Genomic DNA, 21,473 nt, shown 5'->3' with positions numbered 1-21,473 from the left:
CACGAAAGCTTATGCTCAAATAAATTGGTTAGTCTCTAAAGTGCCACAAGTCCTCCTTTTCTTTCTGGGAATACAGTCTAACAGCTCCTACTCTGAAACCTCTTATTTCTGCAGTTTGAAGTCTATGTTTGCAAGCTGATATTAAGTCAAAGGGTAGGAGGAAAAAGTCTGGCAAAAGAACTAGGTAAACAAACGTATTAACGGGACCGTTGCCTGGACCCCCAAACTCATAATATTAAACGAACACGTGTCCAGTCACACACTCTGCTTTACAAAAAGAAAAGGCGGACTTGTGGCACCTTAGAGACTAACAAATTTAGTAGAGCATAAGCTTTGGTGAGCTACAGCTCACTTCATCGGATGCATTTGGTGGAAAATACCAGAGGGGAGTGAGCTGTAGCTCACGAAAGCTTATGCTCAAATAAATGTGATGGTCTCTAAGGTGCCACAAGTCCTCCTTTTCTTTTTGCGCATACAGACTAACACGGCTGCTGCTCCGAAACTCTGCCTTACGTTATTACGTTTTCTGATTAAAAAAGGCAGGTGAGGCGGGTTTATCCCTCCGAGCCCTGGGGAGGTGGGCTGAATGCCAGAGTGACCCCTCCTCTCGGCCCCGGCAGGGGGCGCTCCGCGGTGTGACGCCTCCTCTCGGCCCAGGCGGGCTGGAGCCCTGCGGAGGAGGGGAAGCCCCGCGGCTATAAGCGCTCGCCGGGCGGGCGCGGAGCTCGCTCGCGCAGCCATGCCGCCGAAGAAGTACCTTGCCGCGGGCAAGAAGCGCAGCGCCGACTCCGGTGTGGAGACAGAGCGGGGCGCGCTGACCCAGCAGCAGAAGGACCAGCGGATCAGCCTCTTCCTCAGGGGCTTCAACCAGCAGGGTGAGGCGCTGCCCCGCCCCGCCCCGCGCCGGGCCGGGCCCCTCCCCGCGCGGAGGCTCTGGCCGGAGCAAAGGGCAGCTTGCGGGGCCGCCCCCCGCCAGCCGCTCGGCTGGGGTGGTGGCTGCTGGGCCTTCTCCGTTCCAGGCCCGCGCGTCTTCCTCTCTCCCGTCCCGCCCGCTGTCTGGGGGGGGGCCCCCTCAGCCGGGGGCGGTCTGCGGGTGAGTCTCCGTGCGGGGCGGGCCCCGCGGGAGGCCGCTCTCCCGCCGCGCAGGGGCTGGGGCCCGATGATTCGCCTTCCTGGGTATCGGGTCAAAGCCGCTCCCGCCCGCTGCAGGGGCCAAACCGGAGCAAGTGGCTTCCCCTGAGCAGCGTTACTCGGCAGCGGGCGCCGGCCGCGGCCCGCTCCGCATGGTGAGGTCGGCGCCGTGAGGGACAATCACGGTGACTGAGGCTGGTCTGCTGATGCCCCTTAGTTCCTCACGTGAAGGAGGAAGAGGGCTGTCGATCCCACTGACCAAGTGCACCCTTGCTCTTGGGGTGGGTGCTGCCTGGTATGTTGGCACAGAGTGGCCCGCTTCCTACCCTCAGCTAGAAATGGAGGCAGGTAGCTGGGAACAACAGCACAACTTCCAGTTAGACAATCCTCCTTAAATGTTAGGTTTGTTTTCTTTACAGTCCCTTCCTAGATTTAGTTCACTAAGGCTGATGCCTTAAAAGCGGACATGGCGAAACACTTGAAAGAAAGACAGAATGATAAATGGAAACCTGTATTTTTAAAAAAAAAAAAAAAAAAAAACGTGGGCACTAGTAGATAAAGTTTGGATTTGTGCAAACAGGATGTAGATAATGGGAGTTAGCATCTTCATAGAATTCATGGGTCTATTGGTGTTCTTATGAATGTGGAAACTTTTCATCTGCACTTTCAACTTAAGCATTGGGGCACAGAACTACCCTGTACAACTTATATTGGGATGATTATTGTCTGCAGAATGAATAAATACATGTATTTACGTTTGATTTCTAACTACATAATCCATGTCTAGTTTAAAAAACAAAACATACATGTGACATCAATCCTGATATGTAAGCTTGACGTTATCAGAGGCAACAAGCTGACTTATTATGGTCTAAGGATTTCTAATGAAATTAGTTGAACTAGACTTCTTGGAACTATTCCAGTAAAATCAATAGAGGCCTTCTAATATTTACTGACCATCTGCACTGAAACCAATGGGCAATGGCTACTGAAGTCTACATTTGATCAGATCAGTCTGGCAATTCAAACAGCATGCAATACAATGATAAAAAAAATATAGCTTTGGCAAATGCACAATTTACTAAATGTTAACATTTGATTTTGTAAACTGCCTGTCAGGGCACTTAAAGACTAACCACCATTGAACAATAGCCTTCAAAAGAGGCCAAACTACTAGTTTAAATTGCTAAACAGCCATAGATTTGTTCAGCACCTTTGAAAAATCAACCCTTAGACTTTTCCTACTAGGTGTGACACTACAAATTGGTTTGCTAACTCGTATGCAGGCAATGATAGCTTTATCATCCCTCTTTAAATAAAGAAATACATTTTATTTACCTAAAATGTTGTTAAACTAATTTTATGCAATCTCTTTCCTTCCCTCCACTTAATGGCTAATCTAAGATTTTTCTTTGGGGGAAAGATTTTGTGTGTGTGTGTGTGTGTGTGTGGTTAAAGCAGTGAACTGGGATTTAGAAGATCTGGTTTCAGTTTGTCTTTGTAACCTTGGGCAAACTAGATGAGAGAAGAAGAGATTATCCATCTGTAAAAATGGGATGGCATTTCCATATTTTCCAAGAGTGTCCTGAGGCTTAATTAATAGTGGTGAGACGCTTGACGACTAAGGTGATGAGGGCATATAAGTACCTCAATAAGGATAATGCTAGTTTTAAGTTTTACTCTTTAATTGGAACAAAGGTACTACCCAACAGGCAAACTATTAATGCACTTGGAAGTGTATTGTACACTTAGCAACAGGTGTTTATTTTTTTTATTTGAAGCCAAAGACAATCTTCAAGAAATGAAGAAAGAAATTGATTCACTTATGCAAACAGCTGAGAAAGCATTTAGAGTGGAGTTACTGAAGATGCCCATTGCTGTCAGAAAAATGAAAAGAAAAGACTTGCTTAGTAAGTGGTTTTCTTGGAATTCATGCTTGTAAACAGCATGGATAACACTATCTACCTTCATGTCTTAAGGGTAGTGCTAAGCCTCCCTGTAGACCACGGTTTCTCAAATGGGTCCGCGGACCTCTGGGGGTCCCCAACGGTACTCCAGGGCTTCTGTGGGCCTTGCTGATCAACACCTTCCCTTTCCTTCCTCCCTCAATTCCTCTCTCTCCCTCCCAGCGCCTGCACGCTGGGGAACTGCTGTATCTCCCAGATGCTACTGAAGAGACTTTAGGTGCTAAAAGCCCAGAGGCGCAGTGGGGGCAAGGCAGGCTCCCTACCTGCCCTGGCTCTGTGCCGCTCCCGGAAGCGGCCGGCACATCCCAGCGGCCTCTGAGGGAGGGCCAGGGGGTCTCCGCGCACTGCCCCTGCCCCGAGTGCTGACTCTGCAGCTCCTATTGGCTGGGAACTGCGGCCAGTGGGAGCGGCAGGGGCAGTGCCTGCAGGCAGGGGCAGTGTGTGGAGACCCCCTGACCCCCTCTGCTAAGGAACTACTATCAGAGAGATGTGCCGGTCGCTTTTGGGAGCAACCTGAGGTAAGCGCTGCCTGGCTGGAGCCCGCACCACTCACCCCCTCCTGCACACCAACTCCCTGCCCCAGCCTGGTGAAAATGAGTGAGCGTGGGGGAGAGTGAACAACGGAGGGGGGGGGGGGATGGAGTAAGCGGGGAGGGGGAAGGAAGGGGTCGGGCCTGAGGCAGAGTGGAGGAGCTTGAGGATCCCTGAAAATTTTTATATCAAAATGGGGGTCCTCAGGTTGCTGAAGTTTGAGAACTGCTGAGTAGACTGTTATTTGCTTATGACTTTTTGATAGCTACTTCCTTGATTGAGTCAATTTATTACATTTTAATTGTGATGCAATCATACATAAAGACTAGAAATTATTACTCTGGTCAGCTAATCTGACCTGTATAAAACAGGCCATAGAACTTCACCCAAAAACTCCTGCATCAAACCCAGAACTTCTGTGTGAGCTTTATATTCATATATATATATATGATATATATATAGCTCATATATATGAATGAGAAAGACACTTTGTCTAGATTTATAGGTTTCAGAGTAGCAGCCGTATTCGCAAAAAAGAAAAGGAGTACTTGTGGCACCTTTTAGAGACTAACAAATTTATTTGAGCATAAGCTTTCGTGAGCTACAGCATCCGATGAAGTGAGCTGTAACTCACGAAAGCTTATGCTCAAATAAATTTTAGTCTCTAAGGTGCCACAAGTACTCCTTTTCTTTTTTGTCTAGATTTAAAGACTCCAAGCAATAGAACCCTATACTATCAAATCTTCTCACCATGTAAGTAATTAGGCTTAAGACTGTTTTGATTCCAACTTGTACTTATTAAATAATAGAAGCAAATCAATCTGTGATAGACAGCAGCAGTAATTTGCTGCTATAGGAATATTGGTTTCAGAAGTTTCTCTTCCCAAGTGAAACTCTCATATGGGACCAAATAAAGACCAAATCAGGATATGCTTATGGAATCTAGTGTTAATCAAAGTGGATCTGGATGCCTAGCTTCTGCTAAAATCCCAGTCTAAAGTAGTTACAACTGTGACTAATGCCTTAAATGTAAGCTTTCCTTCCCTTTTCTTTCAGTTACAAACCATGTTTTGTGAGACTATACGTAGCTCCTTTAGAGGTATCAGCACCCTAGAATAGTGGGGAAAGCTGGTTTCTGAGCTGTTGGCCTTCAGAATTCAAGAAATTATGAAATGAAGGGCTTGTTCAGATATTGAATTAGTGTATGGCATGTTGGGGTGTAAATCTACAGTGCACAAACTTTCTGCACGCTAATTGTCCATGTGGATCCTGTTGCTCTGCACCAAAAGTTCCCACGTGCACTTTGACCTACTCCAGTGTAGCAGCAAGGTCCACATGGATGGTTAGTGCATGACATGTTAATGCTTTGTAGATTCACACCCCAGGTTGCTGTGCATTTTCTCCATCAAGACAAGCCCTAAAACTCTCTTTTTGGGCTTGAAATTATACAAATGACATACCAACCCAGTCAAGGTCACTTTCTTGCATCAGTTGTGCATCACAGCTTTCTCCCCAGCTGCGTAACTTGTTCTCTTCCAGGCTCTCTCCTTCATCTAGAACAAGTGTGGGCAAACTACGGCCCAGGGGCCGCATCCAGCCCACCAAACATTTTAATCCAGCCCTCGAGCTCCCGTGGGGAAGCAGGATCCAGGGCTTGCCCCACTCCCGCCGGGGAGTGGGGTTGAGGGCTTGCCCCACTCTGCACGGCTTCCAGAAGCAGCAACATGTTCCCCCTCTAGCTCCTACACATAGGGGAAGCCAGGGGTTTCTGCACGCTGCCCCTGCCCCAAGTGCTGCCCCTGCAGCTCCCAATGGCCTGAGACTGCGGCCAATGGGAGCTGCAGGGGTGGCGCCTGTGAACAGGGCAGCATGCTGAGTCACCTGGTCACGCCTCTGCGTAGGAGACAGAGGGGGAGCATGCTGCTGCTGTTTCTAGGAGCCGCTTGAGGTAAGCGCCGCCCAGAGCCTGCACCCCTGACCCCCTCCCGTGCCCCAACCCCCTTCCCCAGCCCTGATCCTCCTCTGAACCCCTCTGTCCCAGGCCAGAGTAACCTCCTGCACCCCTAGCTGAAGTCTTCCTCCCAGTCCCAGCCCAGAGCTCCCTCCCACACCGTGAACCTCATTTCTGGCCCTACCCCAGAGCCTGCACCCCCTCCTGCACCCAACCCCCAATATCATGAGCATTCATGGCTTGCCATACAATTTCCATACCCAGATGTGGCCCTTGGGCCCAAAAGTTTGCCCACCCCATATCTAGTTAAGCAAATAGTAGTTACTGTAAACAGGATATGTATGTTTGTTTGGTTGGTTTTTTTCCCTTGTGTAACAGACCTGCAAGGAGGAGGAGATGAAGCTGCTGTTGTAGCTGCCGCTGTTGTAGCGGTAAGTGTTTGTAAATTGTAGCAGAACTTTAAATATGGAAAATTTTAATTTCTTACTGACAACACAAAGGAACTTTAAAAGGAACATTCTTTGCTATTAGCTTAATTTAAGAAAAAAAAAGTGCCAAACAAAAATATGTGGCATGACACAATGGCCTATAATAGTATGAAACTACTGCACATTGTATCTGACTCTTTTAGGGTAACTTACAGATATTGTTGCCACAACTTCAAGTTTAGTTATTCACTCCCATCCTGTCTTGTGCATGTGACTGAAAATGGATTTGCTGAACGTAATCTTTACCTCATGCTGGAAACTATCTCTGAAAACACCTTGAATAACTTCACTTTACAAACTTAGTCACCCTCTCCCCTAGGCTAACATAAATGTGCATCTTGGGGAAATTTACTGATTGTACAGATTTCAATTAGTTCTTTAAATATCTTCTAGAATGACTGTTCTGTAGAGGACATTCCAAATACCAGGCTGGTGAGGAATTGCAGCAAAAGAGGTGAATGATTTCATGGCATGGATTACCAGTATCTGATTTATTTTTTTATTATTAATGGTATGAATTTAGTGACTGCAAAAGCAGTATTGTTATTAAGACTCCCTTTGGTACTATGAGTATATAATTTATTACAGTAAATCCTACAAAAGTATAGCCGTACCGGGTCATACCAAAGGTCTATCTAGCCTAGTTCGTCTTCCGTCAGTGGCCAATTGCCAGGTGCCCCAGAGGGAATGAACAGAACAGGTAATCATCAAGTGGTCTATTCCCTGTCACCCATTCCCAGCTTCTGGCATACAGAGGCTGTGGACACCATCCCTGTCCATCCTGGCTAATAGCCATTGATGGACTGATCCTCCATGAATTTATCTAGTTCTTTTTTGAACCCTGTTAGCCTTGGCCTTAACATCCTTTGGTAAAGAGTTCTACAGGTTGACTCTGTGTGTGAAGAAATACTTCCTTTTTTTTTTTTTTTTAAACCTGCTGCCTATTAATTTCATTTGGTGACCCCTAGTTCTTGTGTTATGAGAAGGAGTAAATAGCACTTCCTTATTTACTTTCTCCACACCAGGCATGATTTTATAGACCTCTGTCATATTTCCCCCCCCTTAGTCGTATCTTTTTTCCAAGCTGAAAAGTCCCAGTCTTATTAATTGCTCCTCATATGGCAGCAGTTCCATACCCCTAATCATTTTCGTTGCCCTCTTCTGAACCTTTTCCAATTCCAGTATAGCCTCCCCCTTAGTCGTCTCTTTTCCAAGCTAAAAAGTTCCAGTCTTATTAGAAGTCCCAACAGATATTTGGAAGTGCTGGAAGCGGGAAACAGAGTGGTGCAGCATTGTGTTGGGTACTGTAAAAATATCTGCAAAGAGATTACAATCTGAATAAAGGGTGGAGGGGAACACAGGTGAAGTGAGTTTCCCAAGGTCACAAAAATCAGTGGCAGAGCCGGGAGTAGAATGCAAGTGTCTTGGGGAGTCCCATTCTGGTCACCTATCTGATGGACTATTGTCTATAAAAGAACAACTGATCACTCTGTATCTGTCCTATCAGTCCTCATCCTCAAAGGAAACCTGCACACTTAAAAGATGAGTTTGGGAGTTTACATTCATAACTTTAATAAAACCATGGTTTTTAGTCTCTAGCAAAGACACTGGATTTATGGCTTATTACAACAATCTGCACCCCACTAACCCTTTTGTCCTCTGACTATAAGGGTGTTGTTGGCCACTTCACCTTGAATAGTCCCTTAGAATGTGTGCTAACTACTTATGCTAAACTGTCTGACCTTGTATTTAGCTGTGACACTCAGTACCTTTCTCAGACCTGAGCTCTGTGTAGCTTGAAACCTTGTCTCTCTCGCCAACAGAAGTTGGTCCACCTCATCTCTGTAAAAGAGTTTTTTTTTTTTTTTTTCTTTAATCTCAGAACAGGTGCAGTAGCAATGCTTCACCTCTGTTACAGTGTGTGAACCTACTCTAGGGTGGGGGGTGGGGGTCACTTGGTATCCTTGGCATCCCAGACATGTCAATGAGGGTGGAGATCCATATACAGTAGTTATGATGTTCGGCACACTTGCAATCCATCTAAGCATTGAACTGAGTGCCAAATGGCCATCAAATGGTGCAATCAATTGCTATTTGTCTACTAACAGTCAATGTAGAGATAAATGGGCTTGTTGTGGTGCCCATCGCTGGAGCTATTAATATTCCATGTATTTCTAACCCGCTTTGAATTTTTTTTTTTGTTTGCTTTTTTTAGTTAAGGTAACTACAATTGTTGAATATAAAGATGAGGAGAATGTGCCTGCCAAGAAAGCATCTCAAAAGGTATGTGTTAAAAGAAAATAACCAGGCTAGATCTGTCCTGAAACCTGAGACTACCTCGGTTGGTTCCTGGTCAGTTGTCTGCTTGTCATCTTAAAATAAATTATTTAAAAAAAAAACAACAACCCAAAACTTGTTTCAAAATTAGCTGTGGTCCAATATGCTTATTTTAATTAAATTTTTAATATAAAATCCTATTGTGAACTCGTTTGGTAATCAACAGATAATGAATTAATAAAAGTATGTACAACAATCATTGGCTGTAAATTCAGTACTATTTAAGTCTCCTCCTGAAATTGAGTAACTCTCTGGTAAGGGTCCATCCTGCTGAATCATTAGGGGATACGGTGGGACTCTAAAATCTCTAACTTGATTTTTCTGTTAAAACATAACTGTTTGATGCCCACCTTATGTTCAGTAGATACCTCCCCATATTTGAATGGGTTGTTTTTAGAGACCAACAGTGATAAAAAGCATTGCATCTGCATCAACTTATCCAATCTTAACTCTGTCCCACAACTCAGGGACTTGGTTTTGCTGAATGACTTGCAAGTTTCAACTGGGCATTAGGACATGGGTCTTCTTCCCCATATCCAGCAAAAAGACTTGATCTAGTGGTACAAGCATGTGTGTAGATGTGCCAAAATGGCTCGTTTGAAAACAATGTTATGTGGTGTACTGAACTGTCAAGACAAGCAAGACAGTAAGCCGTTCAGTACAGTAAAGCCATAGCATAGGGATTTCATGTGCCTCACTTTACTCATCTATAAAGTGGGTATAATTCCTTATTCAGCAAGGGTTTTAGGAGGTTTAAGTCTTCATCTGAAAGTCTCAGTCCTATTACATTTAATGTAATTTATTCTAACAATGCTTTATTTGTTTTAAGGTGTCTAAAACAAAATCACTGGTTTCTTTAGCTTCCAGCATACATCTCAAAGAAAACCACTCTCTTTCCAGGTAAGACCATGATCTTTAGTAGTTTTTGTAATTTATTTGGACTGAGTGGCTTTTCAAAGAAATCGCAGTGTGGATTTTTTTTTTTAAACTCTAAGGAGAAAGAATTTAATGAACATTACACAAGCTGGATCAGATTTTATGCGATATACCCTGCTGAAGTACATTTGAATCAGATGGCACCCCCCCACCCCCCAAAATGGGGTGGCTGCTAAAGGGTTATAGTGCAATCCATTTGAATGAAAACACTTGTGCATACAAGTGTTTTCAATATAAAAGTGTCTGGTTTCAGAGTAGCAGCCGTGTTAGTCTGTATTCGCAAAAAGAAAAGGAGTACTTGTGGCACCTTAGAGACTAACAAATTTATTTGAGCATAAGCTTTCGTGAGCTACAGCTCACTTCTTTGGATGCATGTAGCGGAAAATACAGTGGGGAGATTTTATATACACAGAGAACATGAAACAGTGGGTGTTACCATACACACTGTAAGGAGAGTGATCAGGTAAGGTGAGCTGTTACGAGCAGGAGAGGGGGAAAAAAACCTTTTGTAGTGATGATCAAGGTGGGCCATTTCCAGCAGTTGACAAGAACGTGTGAGGAACAGTAGGGGGCATATAGTAGGGGGAAATAGTTTTACTTTGTGTAATGACACATCCACTCCAAGTAAAACTATTTCCCGCTCCCTACTGTTCCTCACACGTTCTTGTCAACTGCTGGAAATGGCCCACCATATCACTACAAAAGGGTTTTTTTTTTTTCCCCTCTCCTGATAGTAATAACTGATCACTCTTATTACAGTGTGTCTGGTAACACCCATTGTTTCATGTTCTCTGTATCTATAAAATCTCCCCACTGTATTTTCCACTGCATGTATCTGATGAAGTGAGCTGTAGCTCACGAAAGCTTATGCTCAAATAAATTTGTTAGTCTCTAAGGTGCCACAAGTACTGATTTTTTTTTTATAAAAATGTCTGCAATTAAAGATTAACTAGATAACATTTAATGCAGGAAATATAAGTAACTTGAAATGCTTCAGTTAACAAGAATAACAAACTATATGGTAATACTTTTGCTAATTTTAATGGCTGAAAGGGATTTGCATGAATATCAGTAGTGGAATATCTATTTGAGCTACTTACAGCAAAGATGAGCTGAAGTCTACTCTTCTTTGATTTTCAAGTCAGAGGGACTGATGTCTCCAGTCAAATTGACATAAACTAGTAAGACATGTTCAGATTCTTAAAAAGTGAACAGTTGCAATACATAATTGCACAGATTTTTAACATACACCTTCTGTCCTCTTTTAAAGTATATTCTAGATGTTGAATCAACTCCTACTGTACATGAGAAGAAAACTAGAAGCCTTAACTAGGGTTTAGTTATTCAGACTCCTAATTTAGGATTACAGATAATCTTCAAATCCACAAAACTGACCTGTAAAACTAGTCAGCTCCTTGGGTAGGCAAAACCTGTTGTGTCAGTCTCTGGTGCATGGCTTTTCCCTAATGTTCAGTAGCATTTTGCTCATACCAGGTCCTGAAGCGAACTCTCTCAATTTTGTGTGTGGGGAGGGCTTCAATCCCTAGCTCCAAAATCATCTTTATGGGCCCATTAGGATCCCAAACTAGAAGTGGCTGTTCTCTGGCTCTGGCTCAGATGTGGCTTCTCAAGATTTCTTGCGAGAACTGATTTTAGGAATACTCCCTCCACTTTTGATTAAAATTGCCAGGAGACTGAATAGGAACCTCTGCTTAACGATGTCCAGAAACTGTGCTCTCTCAGCCAGTTCCTAATACAAATAAGCCTATATTGCTTCTATCCCCCTCTACTTAAATAGGCTAGATTCTGTTGGATTGTATCTTGCTGTGTAAAGAACTTCACATTTGCTGTGCCCCATCCCCCCCCCTTTTTTTTTTAAAGCAACATTAACTAGATAACTACAAAGTACTGTAACATTGTCTAATTTACCAGTCTTCTGCTTAGGGAATTTAAAATATGTGCTTCATAACTGGAACTCTCTAGACTAAAAGCACTGTACTGCGTGAAAGCGAATGCTGTTTTTCTGACAGATCTGCATGCTCCACTCCAAATGTGAGGCATTTTAAGGCTCCTACGTCTACAGCTGCAAACTATAAATCTGCTCCACGGGTTTCTAGAAGGTAAGCCTTTCAGGTCATAGCACAACTCATCTTTTCTTTTTAAACTCACTTACAACCATATATATCTGGATACCAAATAAGGAATACTCCTTTGAACCAGACAATGTGAAGATCTTTGTAAGTACAGTGTCTGCCACTGCAGGATTTTAGGAAAGGAGGATGGCTTCTATCTATAAAAGTGTTCCTGTTCATGGAGGAGGATGGGAGAAGAGACTGAAGTGGATACAGTTTACACTTGTGTTGAAATTCTGGAGGTACTGGCTATGCTTTCATCGTTAAGGTTACCTTTTGAAGCTGGCTTAATGGGGCGCAAACTACTTGCGTTTCTGTAAACTATATAGTCAACACATGTAGAGAAAGCAACAGTTTAGAAACCAGTTTTCAGTACTCTAATTTAGCTGAAATAATTCACTCTTGGTTGAAAGTACTTGCAACGTTTTGTATAAATTCATACAAATACTTCTAGTCAGTTCAACTATACATTGTAGCTGGAAATGTTCTTAAAACTGGTAATTTTGAACTTGCTTCTGGCAGAAACAACCTTCTGAAATGAAATCCTTTACAGTAAGATATTTAAAATCAGCCTTGAGCCGCAAAGTGGTTCACAGCGTTACCCTGGCCTGCAATTATTATGCCATTGTATCAAGAGTCTGCCTCTTTCAGGTTAAAGATGCCTGAAACATTATACTTGCTCTCAAGTATTGGAGTCTGCCTTTGACTACAGTACAAAATAATGTTAAATACAAGGGAAATATAGGAATTCCATGTCAGACCTGTCAATCATCTACTCCAGTCTCCTGCCTCTGAAAGTAGCCAACATTAGATGCTTCAGAGGAAGGTGCAAGAAACCCTGCAGTAGTCCAGTCCTGGATAATCTGTTGCTAATGAGTCTTTTCCTACTCCCTAATAATTAGATTGGCTTAAAAACTGATGCTTTAGGGTGAGTGTTAGTGTTCACTGTGATAACTGGAGACTGTTCTTCTCCATATAAAATGTCCAATCCCAACTGAAAGTTGATCATTGGTCTAGAATTTCTCAGTTGTATTGCACTCTGCCAGAATGGCAAAACATTACCTGGTGGTGCCAATAAACACTATTACTTCAAGATGTTTGCGTTTTTTTTAGTGTTAGTTCTAAACAGTTTGTAGAACAAAGTAAAAATGAGCGCCCATTAAGTGCACACATCACAAAGCTGGCTGTTACTGAATCACATTGGCCCTAATGGCTCGCTGTAGGACATGAAAATGCAATTTATTAGAGGGGAAACTCTGTTCTTGTATTCCACTTCTAGACTACCACAAATAGCTGTCTCAAGAACTGTACCTATGAGAGAGAAAGTCCAAGCCATGTCACTAAGAAGTAACTCAGTGCCTCGGGAAAAGCTGTTCCATTTGTAATATACCTCTGGCTGATGGAAAGGTAGTAAACCTTTAACTTTTCAATTTCACCTGCTTTAAATTAATCTGTCTCTGGCAGATGTATAAACAAAGGGTATCTGGAAAATGTTTTTTTCCTGTCTTTGCTAGCAGTAGCAGTTGCTAGAGTTAAGTGAGCAGCTTGTAAACAAAACGGCATTTCAAAATGGTCACTTTCTGAAATGACCATTTCTATTAACTTTCCATATTATAACATAAGAATGGCCATACTGGGTCTGACCAAAGGTCCATCTAGCCCGGTATCCTGTCTTCTGACAGTCGCCAATGCTAGGTGCCCCAGAGGGGATGAACAGACCAGGTAATCATCAAGTGATCCATCCCTTGTCACCCATTCCCAGCTTCTGGCAAACAGAGGTTAGGGACACCATCCCTGCCTATGCCGGCTCATAGCCATTGATGGACCTATCCTCCATGGACTTAGCTAGTTCTTTTTTGAACCCTGTTATAGTCTTCACAACATCCTCTGGCAAAGAATTCCACAGGTTGACTGCATTGTGTGAAGAAATACTTCCTTTTTGTTTTTGTTTTTTTTTTAAACCTGCTGCCTTTTAATCTCATTTGGTGACCCCTAGTTCTTGTATTACGAGAAGGAGTAAATAGCACTTCCTTATTTAGTTTCTCCACCCCAGGCATGATTTTATAGACCTCTATCATATCTCCCCTTAATTATCTCTTTTTTCCAGACTGAAAATTCCGAGTCTTATTAATCACCTCTCATATGGCAGCAGTTCCATACCCCTAATCACTTTTGTTGCTCTTCTGTACCTTTTTCAATTCCAATATATCTTTTTTGAGATGGGACGACCACATCTGCATGCAGTATTCAAGATGTAGGCATTCCGTGGATTTATAGAGAGGCAATATGATATTTTCTGTCTTATTAGCTATCCCTTCCTTAATGATTCCCGACATTGTGTTAGCTTTTTTGACTGCTGCTGCACATTGAGTGGATGTTTTCAGAGAACTATCCACAATGACTCCAAGATCTTTTTCTTGTATGGTAACAGCTAAATACTCATTGGTGTCTGACTAGTAAATGACTTAGATTCTTGTCTGAATACTTGGACCTATGATGAAGGTTTCTAGGTATCGTACCAATGACTATACTGACCAGGATTAGTGACGTGAAATAAGCATTTGAGGCATTTGCCCTACACCTTCACGGGGCTGTACAGTCTAAAATAACTGAACACTTGGACTAAAGAAACTCTAAATAACTTGTTTCAGTCTGCACTACTGCTGACTTTGAAAGAAGGGATTCTGGTTGTGAAAGTTGATGGATATTGGTTAGCTAACAAAACTGACATCTCACTGTGCTCTTGGGGTGCTGAGAACTCTTGTTTCTTGAATTATTTCCACTTGGATTTGGCTCCCTGACCAGCAGCAGCCCTAGTTTAATGGCCTATTAACTTGTGTTTGTAATGTCAGTCATAACTAAAGCCAATGATAAGTTGGAAAGAGACATGTACAGATTAACTTTTTGGGCAGAATGTTCTTTGAGCCAGTAAAGCTGTTAAATATATGCCTCAACTCAACTTCAGTGCATGGTTGTAAGAAAAACTGATATGGTGATTCATGTGAAACATGCTGAATAGTTTAATCTCAAAATTTAATAACTTTGTGATTATGCTCAGACTCTCTGTTCTGCCGGTGAAGACCTCCATAACATCAATGTCGAGTTGCTTAATGATGACACAGTTCAGCATATTCATAATCTGGTGGTAAGTTTACGGAACCAGTGTCTTGTAAATAGTCTAAGATTGCACAGCAGTCCTGGCACTTAGTCTTCAAATCACCTATGCAAGGAGCAAACTATTTCTAGTAAGGGAGAAATGTTGCTGCAACATTTTCCCCATACTAGAAAGAGACAGACTTTGTATAGGTCTATTTTATTGAGACCTGTCAGTGACATTGCTTCTAAAGAAAGGGCAGAATTTTTCTCCTCATGTCTGCCTGCCTGCTTGTGAAGAAACTCTGCTTTTCTCACCAATATCAATGTGTCAATCTTCAAATCAAATAACTCTGACCAATATCAATGTGTCAATCTTCAAATCAAATCAAAGACAGCTGAGTTTCACATCATGTATATTGATGGAGGTGATTGTACATCACTCTCTGAATAAGAACTATAGGGGTTCCATCAAATCTGTACTAAGCTTGGACAGTAACTCCTCCCTTGACATTGACTGTGTACTTATATACTCCTCTTCAGGAGAGAAATTGTACTCTGCTGCTAACCAGCACTACTAATTTTATGCCAACTAGTGGCCCTCTTCCATGAGGTTATTGTAATGGGGACTCTAAGACCTGGCTAATATGTAATTAGAAATACAGTTGAAATATCCATAGTTATGAGTAGGTAATGAGTATTGTATGGAAAAGTGAGCCACCCTTATAGATGGTGGGACCTTACTTTAAATTATATGAATTATAGCAGACTGAAGATTTGACAGCTACAATATTGGCATGCCTCTGTCTCTATTGCAAGCACAGGGTGGGGAGGTGTCTTTAAAAAGCTAAATACTGGGCAGCAGCTAGATGCTTCTGCCCTCTCTGCTAATCTGTACATTATCCTACTACTCTACTGCTGAAGATTTGCTCCTCAATTTAGCTGTCTTGCAGAGTTTAATCAACTCTAGTTTTAATGTCTGTCAATAAAGTTGGTCTAAAATGGCTTTCTTTCCCCCCAGAGCCAGTTGACTGTTTTATGTGGAAAAGCAACAGTTAAACCAAGTTAATGGAGTCTACGTGTATATCTCTTGTTCTCTCAGTTGTGTATTATATAAATATTCTGTGCAATTACTGCTTGTCTGTTTTAAATGTTTACATAGAACTTAATATCTTTTTTAAAGTTTTTACTGCATATTAAACTTTCTATGCATAGAAAGACTTACTGATCACATTGCTGTAAAATTAGTATGTTTTTACAACCTCAAAGCCATGTTACCAGTTGTTTCCTTAACTGAAAGATGAGACTGCTTCCTATTCATGTTAGTTTAATGAAGGGACAATTTTGTATCCTTTCCAGATTGCTCATCTCTATTTTTCACCACCTGCGCTCAATAAATTATACATTGAAATATATAATAAAATATATCTGTTGCATCAGAAGCTAGTTCCCATCATTCTGAAGTTATGCAGCATTAGTGCTAAGCACCAATTCAAGGTTATGTAAGGTGATATAAACTCACTCTTTTAGAACTGCTTAGACCTACCTATGTGAAAGTCTCAATTTGTAACTTGTATGGTGGGACATGCATGGAGGGTGTAATGTAAATTAAAGAAGGGTAGATGTCACTCTAAACTCCTGTTAGGCTGTCTTGGTATTTCTCTAGTCTAGCCCATAGTCATGTGACTAAGACCAGGCTACACTCAGAGAAAAACCCTAAGTTAAATGAAAGGCATTTGGGCTCAACTGTATTAGATCAGTTTCTCACTAGGCTTCCCTAAATTCATTTTTGCAACTGTTGTGAAGTTTTCAGTTTCGAAACTCCTTGATACAGCACCCTGAAGCTTTACTTGTGTGTACTATGTCGACACAAGCTGCCAGTTCTTTATCTTATAACCCTTATGGGGTTAATGAATCTGGAATTGGATTATAATCAACAGAATGTCATAAACCATTTCAGGTTTCCCTCTTGATCCAAAGAACAGTTGTCTCTTGCAATCTTGATTATAAGAAGCCTCCATATTAGAGGAAGCTTTTCCGGTTCATGGGGTTGTTTCATATCTATATCTTTCTGACATCAAGCTATTGGATAACTAAGAGGACAATAGTATAAAACTAGCAGTGGATTGTTTAGCAGTTGAAGAGTAAAAAATAGCAACCTTCTGAACAGTTATTTTGACAATCTATATCTGATAAAACCTTCCGCTTGAGTTGACTTTCAACCAAAATTTTTTGCATAGTAGGCCGTCCTGTCATTTCCATTCAAGTTTGGAGCATAACTTACAGAAGCATGTTCTACTAGCTAAACTTTAGTGTTGCTTCTCACAACAACCTAGCTTGGGTGCAAAGATGAACTGGGCTTCAACACAAGGGTCTGTGTTGGAATAAGAGCAGGACTGCAGCCTGATCAATCTTATGAGAACTCTAGTAGCTCAAAGAAAAGGAGTACTTGTGGCACCTTAGAGACTAACAAATTATTTGAGCATAAGCTTTCGTGAGCTACAGGGGTCCTGTAGTGGCTTTTTAGGTAGGTTTCCCTTAAATGTACACTTACTATTCTGCATATTTCCTAGAGTCATTCCTTCACTGGAAATAGGCATACATTTAAGTATGGTGAGAGGCAAAGCTGTGCTGCTGGAGTAGCTTTTTAAAACTAAGGGATTTTCCTAGTACTCTGCCTCTATACAGATCTAGTGATACTCATGGCAATCTCTGTCCTGTAGTGGTAGAGGATTAGCAGTGGAAAGGCTGAGCTCATTTCTCTAACTTCAGTAGCTGTTCTTATGATCCTTTATTTCTGTTAAGAGCATAGGAAACTTTGTCACATTACCTCCTACTTAGTTCAGCTTTTGACACTTCTGCATCACTAGTGACCCTTTCCCATTAGAATCTTTACTTAAAAGGCATTTGCTTTGTCTGTCATAAAACTACGTACATAACAGCTTCTCCTTCTGGTTACATGTTCCAGTTAATGAAACTAGGTAATTTTACACTGCAGAAAATAGAGATGAAAATAAGGCAATTATAATCAAAGGGAAACAGTCCTTGCAGACTCTCAAACATTAACAAAGGAGAATGTTATGTTGGGAAGTTGAGAATATCAAAAAAAATAATTGTGTTCTCTTGGCTAGGTTAGGTGTGGTTACCATGGCATTGGGGGAAGAGTTGGTTAATTTATTATCAGGGTTTATGTTCTCCTCCTGAGCCTCAGTAAAGTTTGCAAGCCCTTCAACCTTGGCCATATAGTTCCTATAGTTAGTGGTAATAGACTCTTTTGGGTTACTATTTCACTCCTTTTAAGGGTAGTTTTCTCATACCTTTTGTATTTCCACTCTGGGGGCTTTTCTAAACATGGAGATTTTCCTGATTAACCCTGTAGGTGGACACACCCTAGGAATAAATGAGGAACAAGTCCATGTGCAGACAAGATGTAAGGTAAAAGGGGGGGAACTCTTTTGGAAGTCAGAATTTTGGTACTTGTGATCTGTCAAAACAATCCTACAGCTCTTGACTGCCCTATTCAATACTAGTACAAACCAAATGTGCATGTCCTAATTTGCAATACCCCCCCCCCCCCCCCGTAAGATGATCCAAGCCATGTCAATAATGCCATCTCTACCACCTCACCAAGAAGCATATAACTGTCCAGAGATGATGTATAAAACTGGGGTTGCAGCTGTTTTACAGCTGTGGAAGTCCTGAGAAGATATTTCCACATATCTTGCCATTAAGTTCAGAAATGCAAGACCTCCTTTTTCTTAAAGTTACCCATTTCAGAAATTGCAGCTATACTATGTGAGGGTGGTAGGGTAATGCAGTAGAGGGAAGAGGAAGATGGATTAGAAAAAATCCTTATGCTCACAGAGGGATTGGAAAGGAGGTACAGTGAGTAGCTAGAACAGCTCAATTTTGATCAGTATTAGTAACCTCTTAGGTACTCAAATAGAGCAGTAATATACAGTGTACATGAGTAAAGTAAAATAACTATACCACATATTCCAGAATATTCTTGACAATGTTTCTTTAGGTTTGAAAGAAGCTTTTAATCCCTCTGTAGGAGGTAGTAACACCCTAAACCCTGATCTGCACTAGGAACTTAAATCAGTATAGTTTTATCTCTCAGGAGTGTGAAAAATCTGAGATGTATAATTATACTGTTGTAAATTCCTAATGCAGTCAAGAGGTCAACAGAATTCTTCTGTTGGACTAGGTGTTGCCTATTGGGGAGGTAGACTACTTATGCTTATGGGAAAATCTTGGTGTAGGCGTAATTAATGTCTACACTGAAGGACTATCAAGGTGCAGCTGCAGCATTTTTAAGTGTAGACATACACTTATGGTTGAGGCTTACTGAGGGTGAGTTTGTGACAGCTGGGCAAGATAAAGATAAATAACTTGGCATAAATGGTGAGTAGGTCCTCAAAGTCAACGCACTGTCTATGCTCTTTAATCTTAGTGGACCCCAATAAATAATTCAGAAGAACCCAATTATTGTCAAGTGACATTATCAAGCTTGTTAGGACGCTGTATCCTACAACACTTAGTGCTTATCTTCAACTTGTTTCTTTTGCAAGTCATTACCCAAAACCATATAATCAAAATGCTGCACAATTGTTGGTAGGGAAGTATATGTTTACATGTTTAAACTTGATGTACTTAAACAAGCCTAAGCAAGTATTATGAACTTAAGCACTGATGTGAGAGAAGCTGTAGCGGGAAGGAATCATGTGCAAAAATAGACTGCTCATTTAAACATAAGTATCATGAGTACTACTTCCTTCCCTGCCTACCTCAGCACCTGGAGCTGATCAATACCCTTTTCAGTGCATGGGTGGGAATCTAGACTCTTAAATAGCAATCATGTTCTATTTCCCTATGCTGAGTACTTGTAACAATGCTGCATTATCTTGGTTCCACTAAGTAAGCATAACATCACTAACATGAAATAAGCAGCAAGATCATCTACAGCAGGGGTTCTCAAACTTAATTGCACCACAACCCCTTGGTGGAGCCTGAGCCCTGATGTCCTGGGTGGGAGGGAAAAGGGGTCACAGGTGAAGCCCTGCTAGGGGGGAAGGGGGTTGCAGCTTGAGCCCCATTGCCCCAGGTTGGGGTGGAGCTTGGGCTTTAGCTTCAGCCCTAGGTCCCAGGAAGACTAATGCTGTACCTGGTGACCCCATTAAAGTGAGGTCATGACCCACAGTTTGAGAACCACTGATCCACATTTTTAGAATTAGGGATATGAGTATTACAACTCAATGTAAATATCTCGATGGAAATACAAGAATTCAGTGGGGACTGGTAAAGCTAAAGTTTGTCCTGTCCTAGTTCTCTAATCAGTCCTTCAGTATGTACTTTGGAGGATCCTCTTCATCCTTCCCCCAGTGCTTTTGGGGGAGGCATTGCTACAGAGTGCTGTTGTTTATCCCTTCTCTTCTCTCTTTACAGGTTCTCAAAGTAATCTCATTCAGAAACACCAATTCAACCACCATCTCTGTCTCCTCTCCAAAGTAAATCACACCCTGCCATCTTAATCTTTCTCCCCCCTCCCTGCTGCTACTTTCTTAATCGCTGTGGACAACACCATACTTCTGTCACCTAGGCTTATCATATGGGTGTCTTTCACTTGAACCGCTCTAGCTCCTTGCATCTAAGTCTTATTTCTTTCTGCATAACTTCTGTAAGAGATGTCCTTTTTAAATCATTCACACAGCTAAAACTCTTGTCTAAGATCTCATTTCACAGCTTGATTACTACAGCATCCTCTTGTCTGGCCTTGACAACATCTAACTATGCTCATATTCCTTCAGAATGATACTGAAAAGATCATTTTCTTAGGCTGATATTTTGAGCATGTCACCTCTGCATTTCTCCACTGGTTTCCTCATCTCTGTTGCATAAAACAAGCTGCTTGTCTTTACTTTGAAGGCCTACCTTACCTATCATCTTGCCTTTGCTGTTGAGAGGTTGACTCCTGCCTCTGGTACAACAGGCTAATCAGTCTCTATTACACACATTAAATTTTCAAAAAGAAAAGGAGTACTTGTGGCGCCTTAGAGACTAACAAATTTATTTGAGCATAAGCTTTCATAAGCTACAGCTCACTTCATCGGATGCCATCGGAGTTGTAGCTTACAAAAGCTTATGCTCAAATAAATTTGTTAGTCTCTAAGGTGCCATAAGTACTCCTTTTCTTTTTGCGAATACAGACTAACACAGCTGCTACTCTGAAACCATTAAATTTTCAAATGAGCATGTTCATGTTTTCTCTTATATTGACCTTCCTAGGTGGGAACATCTGCAAAACTAATTGTCCTTTGTCCTTCTCACTACTGTCTACAACTCTAGAACAGCTTGCTGTTATGCTGGGGCCATCACATTGTCTTGTAGTATTTTTTTGTATTCCTGTCTCTGTCTAGCTGTTGTTTCTTGTTTTGAATTTGTTCCCTGCTCCAAGGAACAAACAGTGTTTGGTTTGTACAGTGCCTAGCACAGTTCAGCCCAGGTCTTTGTGTAGGACTCTTAGCTACTATGGGAATAGAAATAAATGGATCTACCACAAACCTAGATTTATACCACTGTATTTATATTAAGTTATATTTTTGAACATAGTTTAATCCCTGATCCTTGAATTTTATTTGACTTCTGCTTATCTGAAGACAGTTCTACAAAAAAAAAATGCAATGAAAATTGAAAGTAATGATGTAATTGTTCCAATTCCCATCTGGTGGTTTAGATACTATTCTCTTCCCCCCACCCCCCAATGCCTTACAGAAATAGGGAATGCAGCGTAGTTTTAGCTGTGTCAGTCCCAGGATATTAGAGAGACAAGATGGGTGATGTAATATCTTTTGTTGGAGCACTTTCTGTTGGGGAGAGACAGAAGCTTTGGAGCCCTACAGAGCTC

At 41.7% G+C, this 21,473-nt stretch overlaps 1 protein-coding gene across 1 annotated transcript; it reads left to right on the top strand.

The window, feature by feature from the left end:
- The first annotated feature begins 593 nt into the window (after positions 1 to 593).
- Positions 594 to 16,008, top strand: LOC119841370 (borealin-2-like). Its single transcript, XM_038368745.2, is given in 11 exon segments — positions 594 to 875; positions 2,913 to 3,041; positions 5,959 to 6,011; positions 6,462 to 6,522; positions 8,284 to 8,351; positions 9,235 to 9,305; positions 11,372 to 11,461; positions 12,753 to 12,842; positions 12,844 to 12,880; positions 14,532 to 14,618; positions 15,588 to 16,008. Coding segments are annotated over 11 exon segments (870 nt in total). The 5' UTR covers positions 594 to 739; the 3' UTR covers positions 15,636 to 16,008.
- Positions 16,009 to 21,473: the final 5,465 nt, after the last annotated feature.

Source organism: Dermochelys coriacea, chromosome 12 (genome assembly GCF_009764565.3).
Source record: "Dermochelys coriacea isolate rDerCor1 chromosome 12, rDerCor1.pri.v4, whole genome shotgun sequence".
Taxonomy (NCBI): Eukaryota; Metazoa; Chordata; order Testudines; family Dermochelyidae; genus Dermochelys; species Dermochelys coriacea.
Note: the sequence above shows the minus strand (reverse complement) of the source record. Positions and strands in the feature narration are given on the sequence as shown.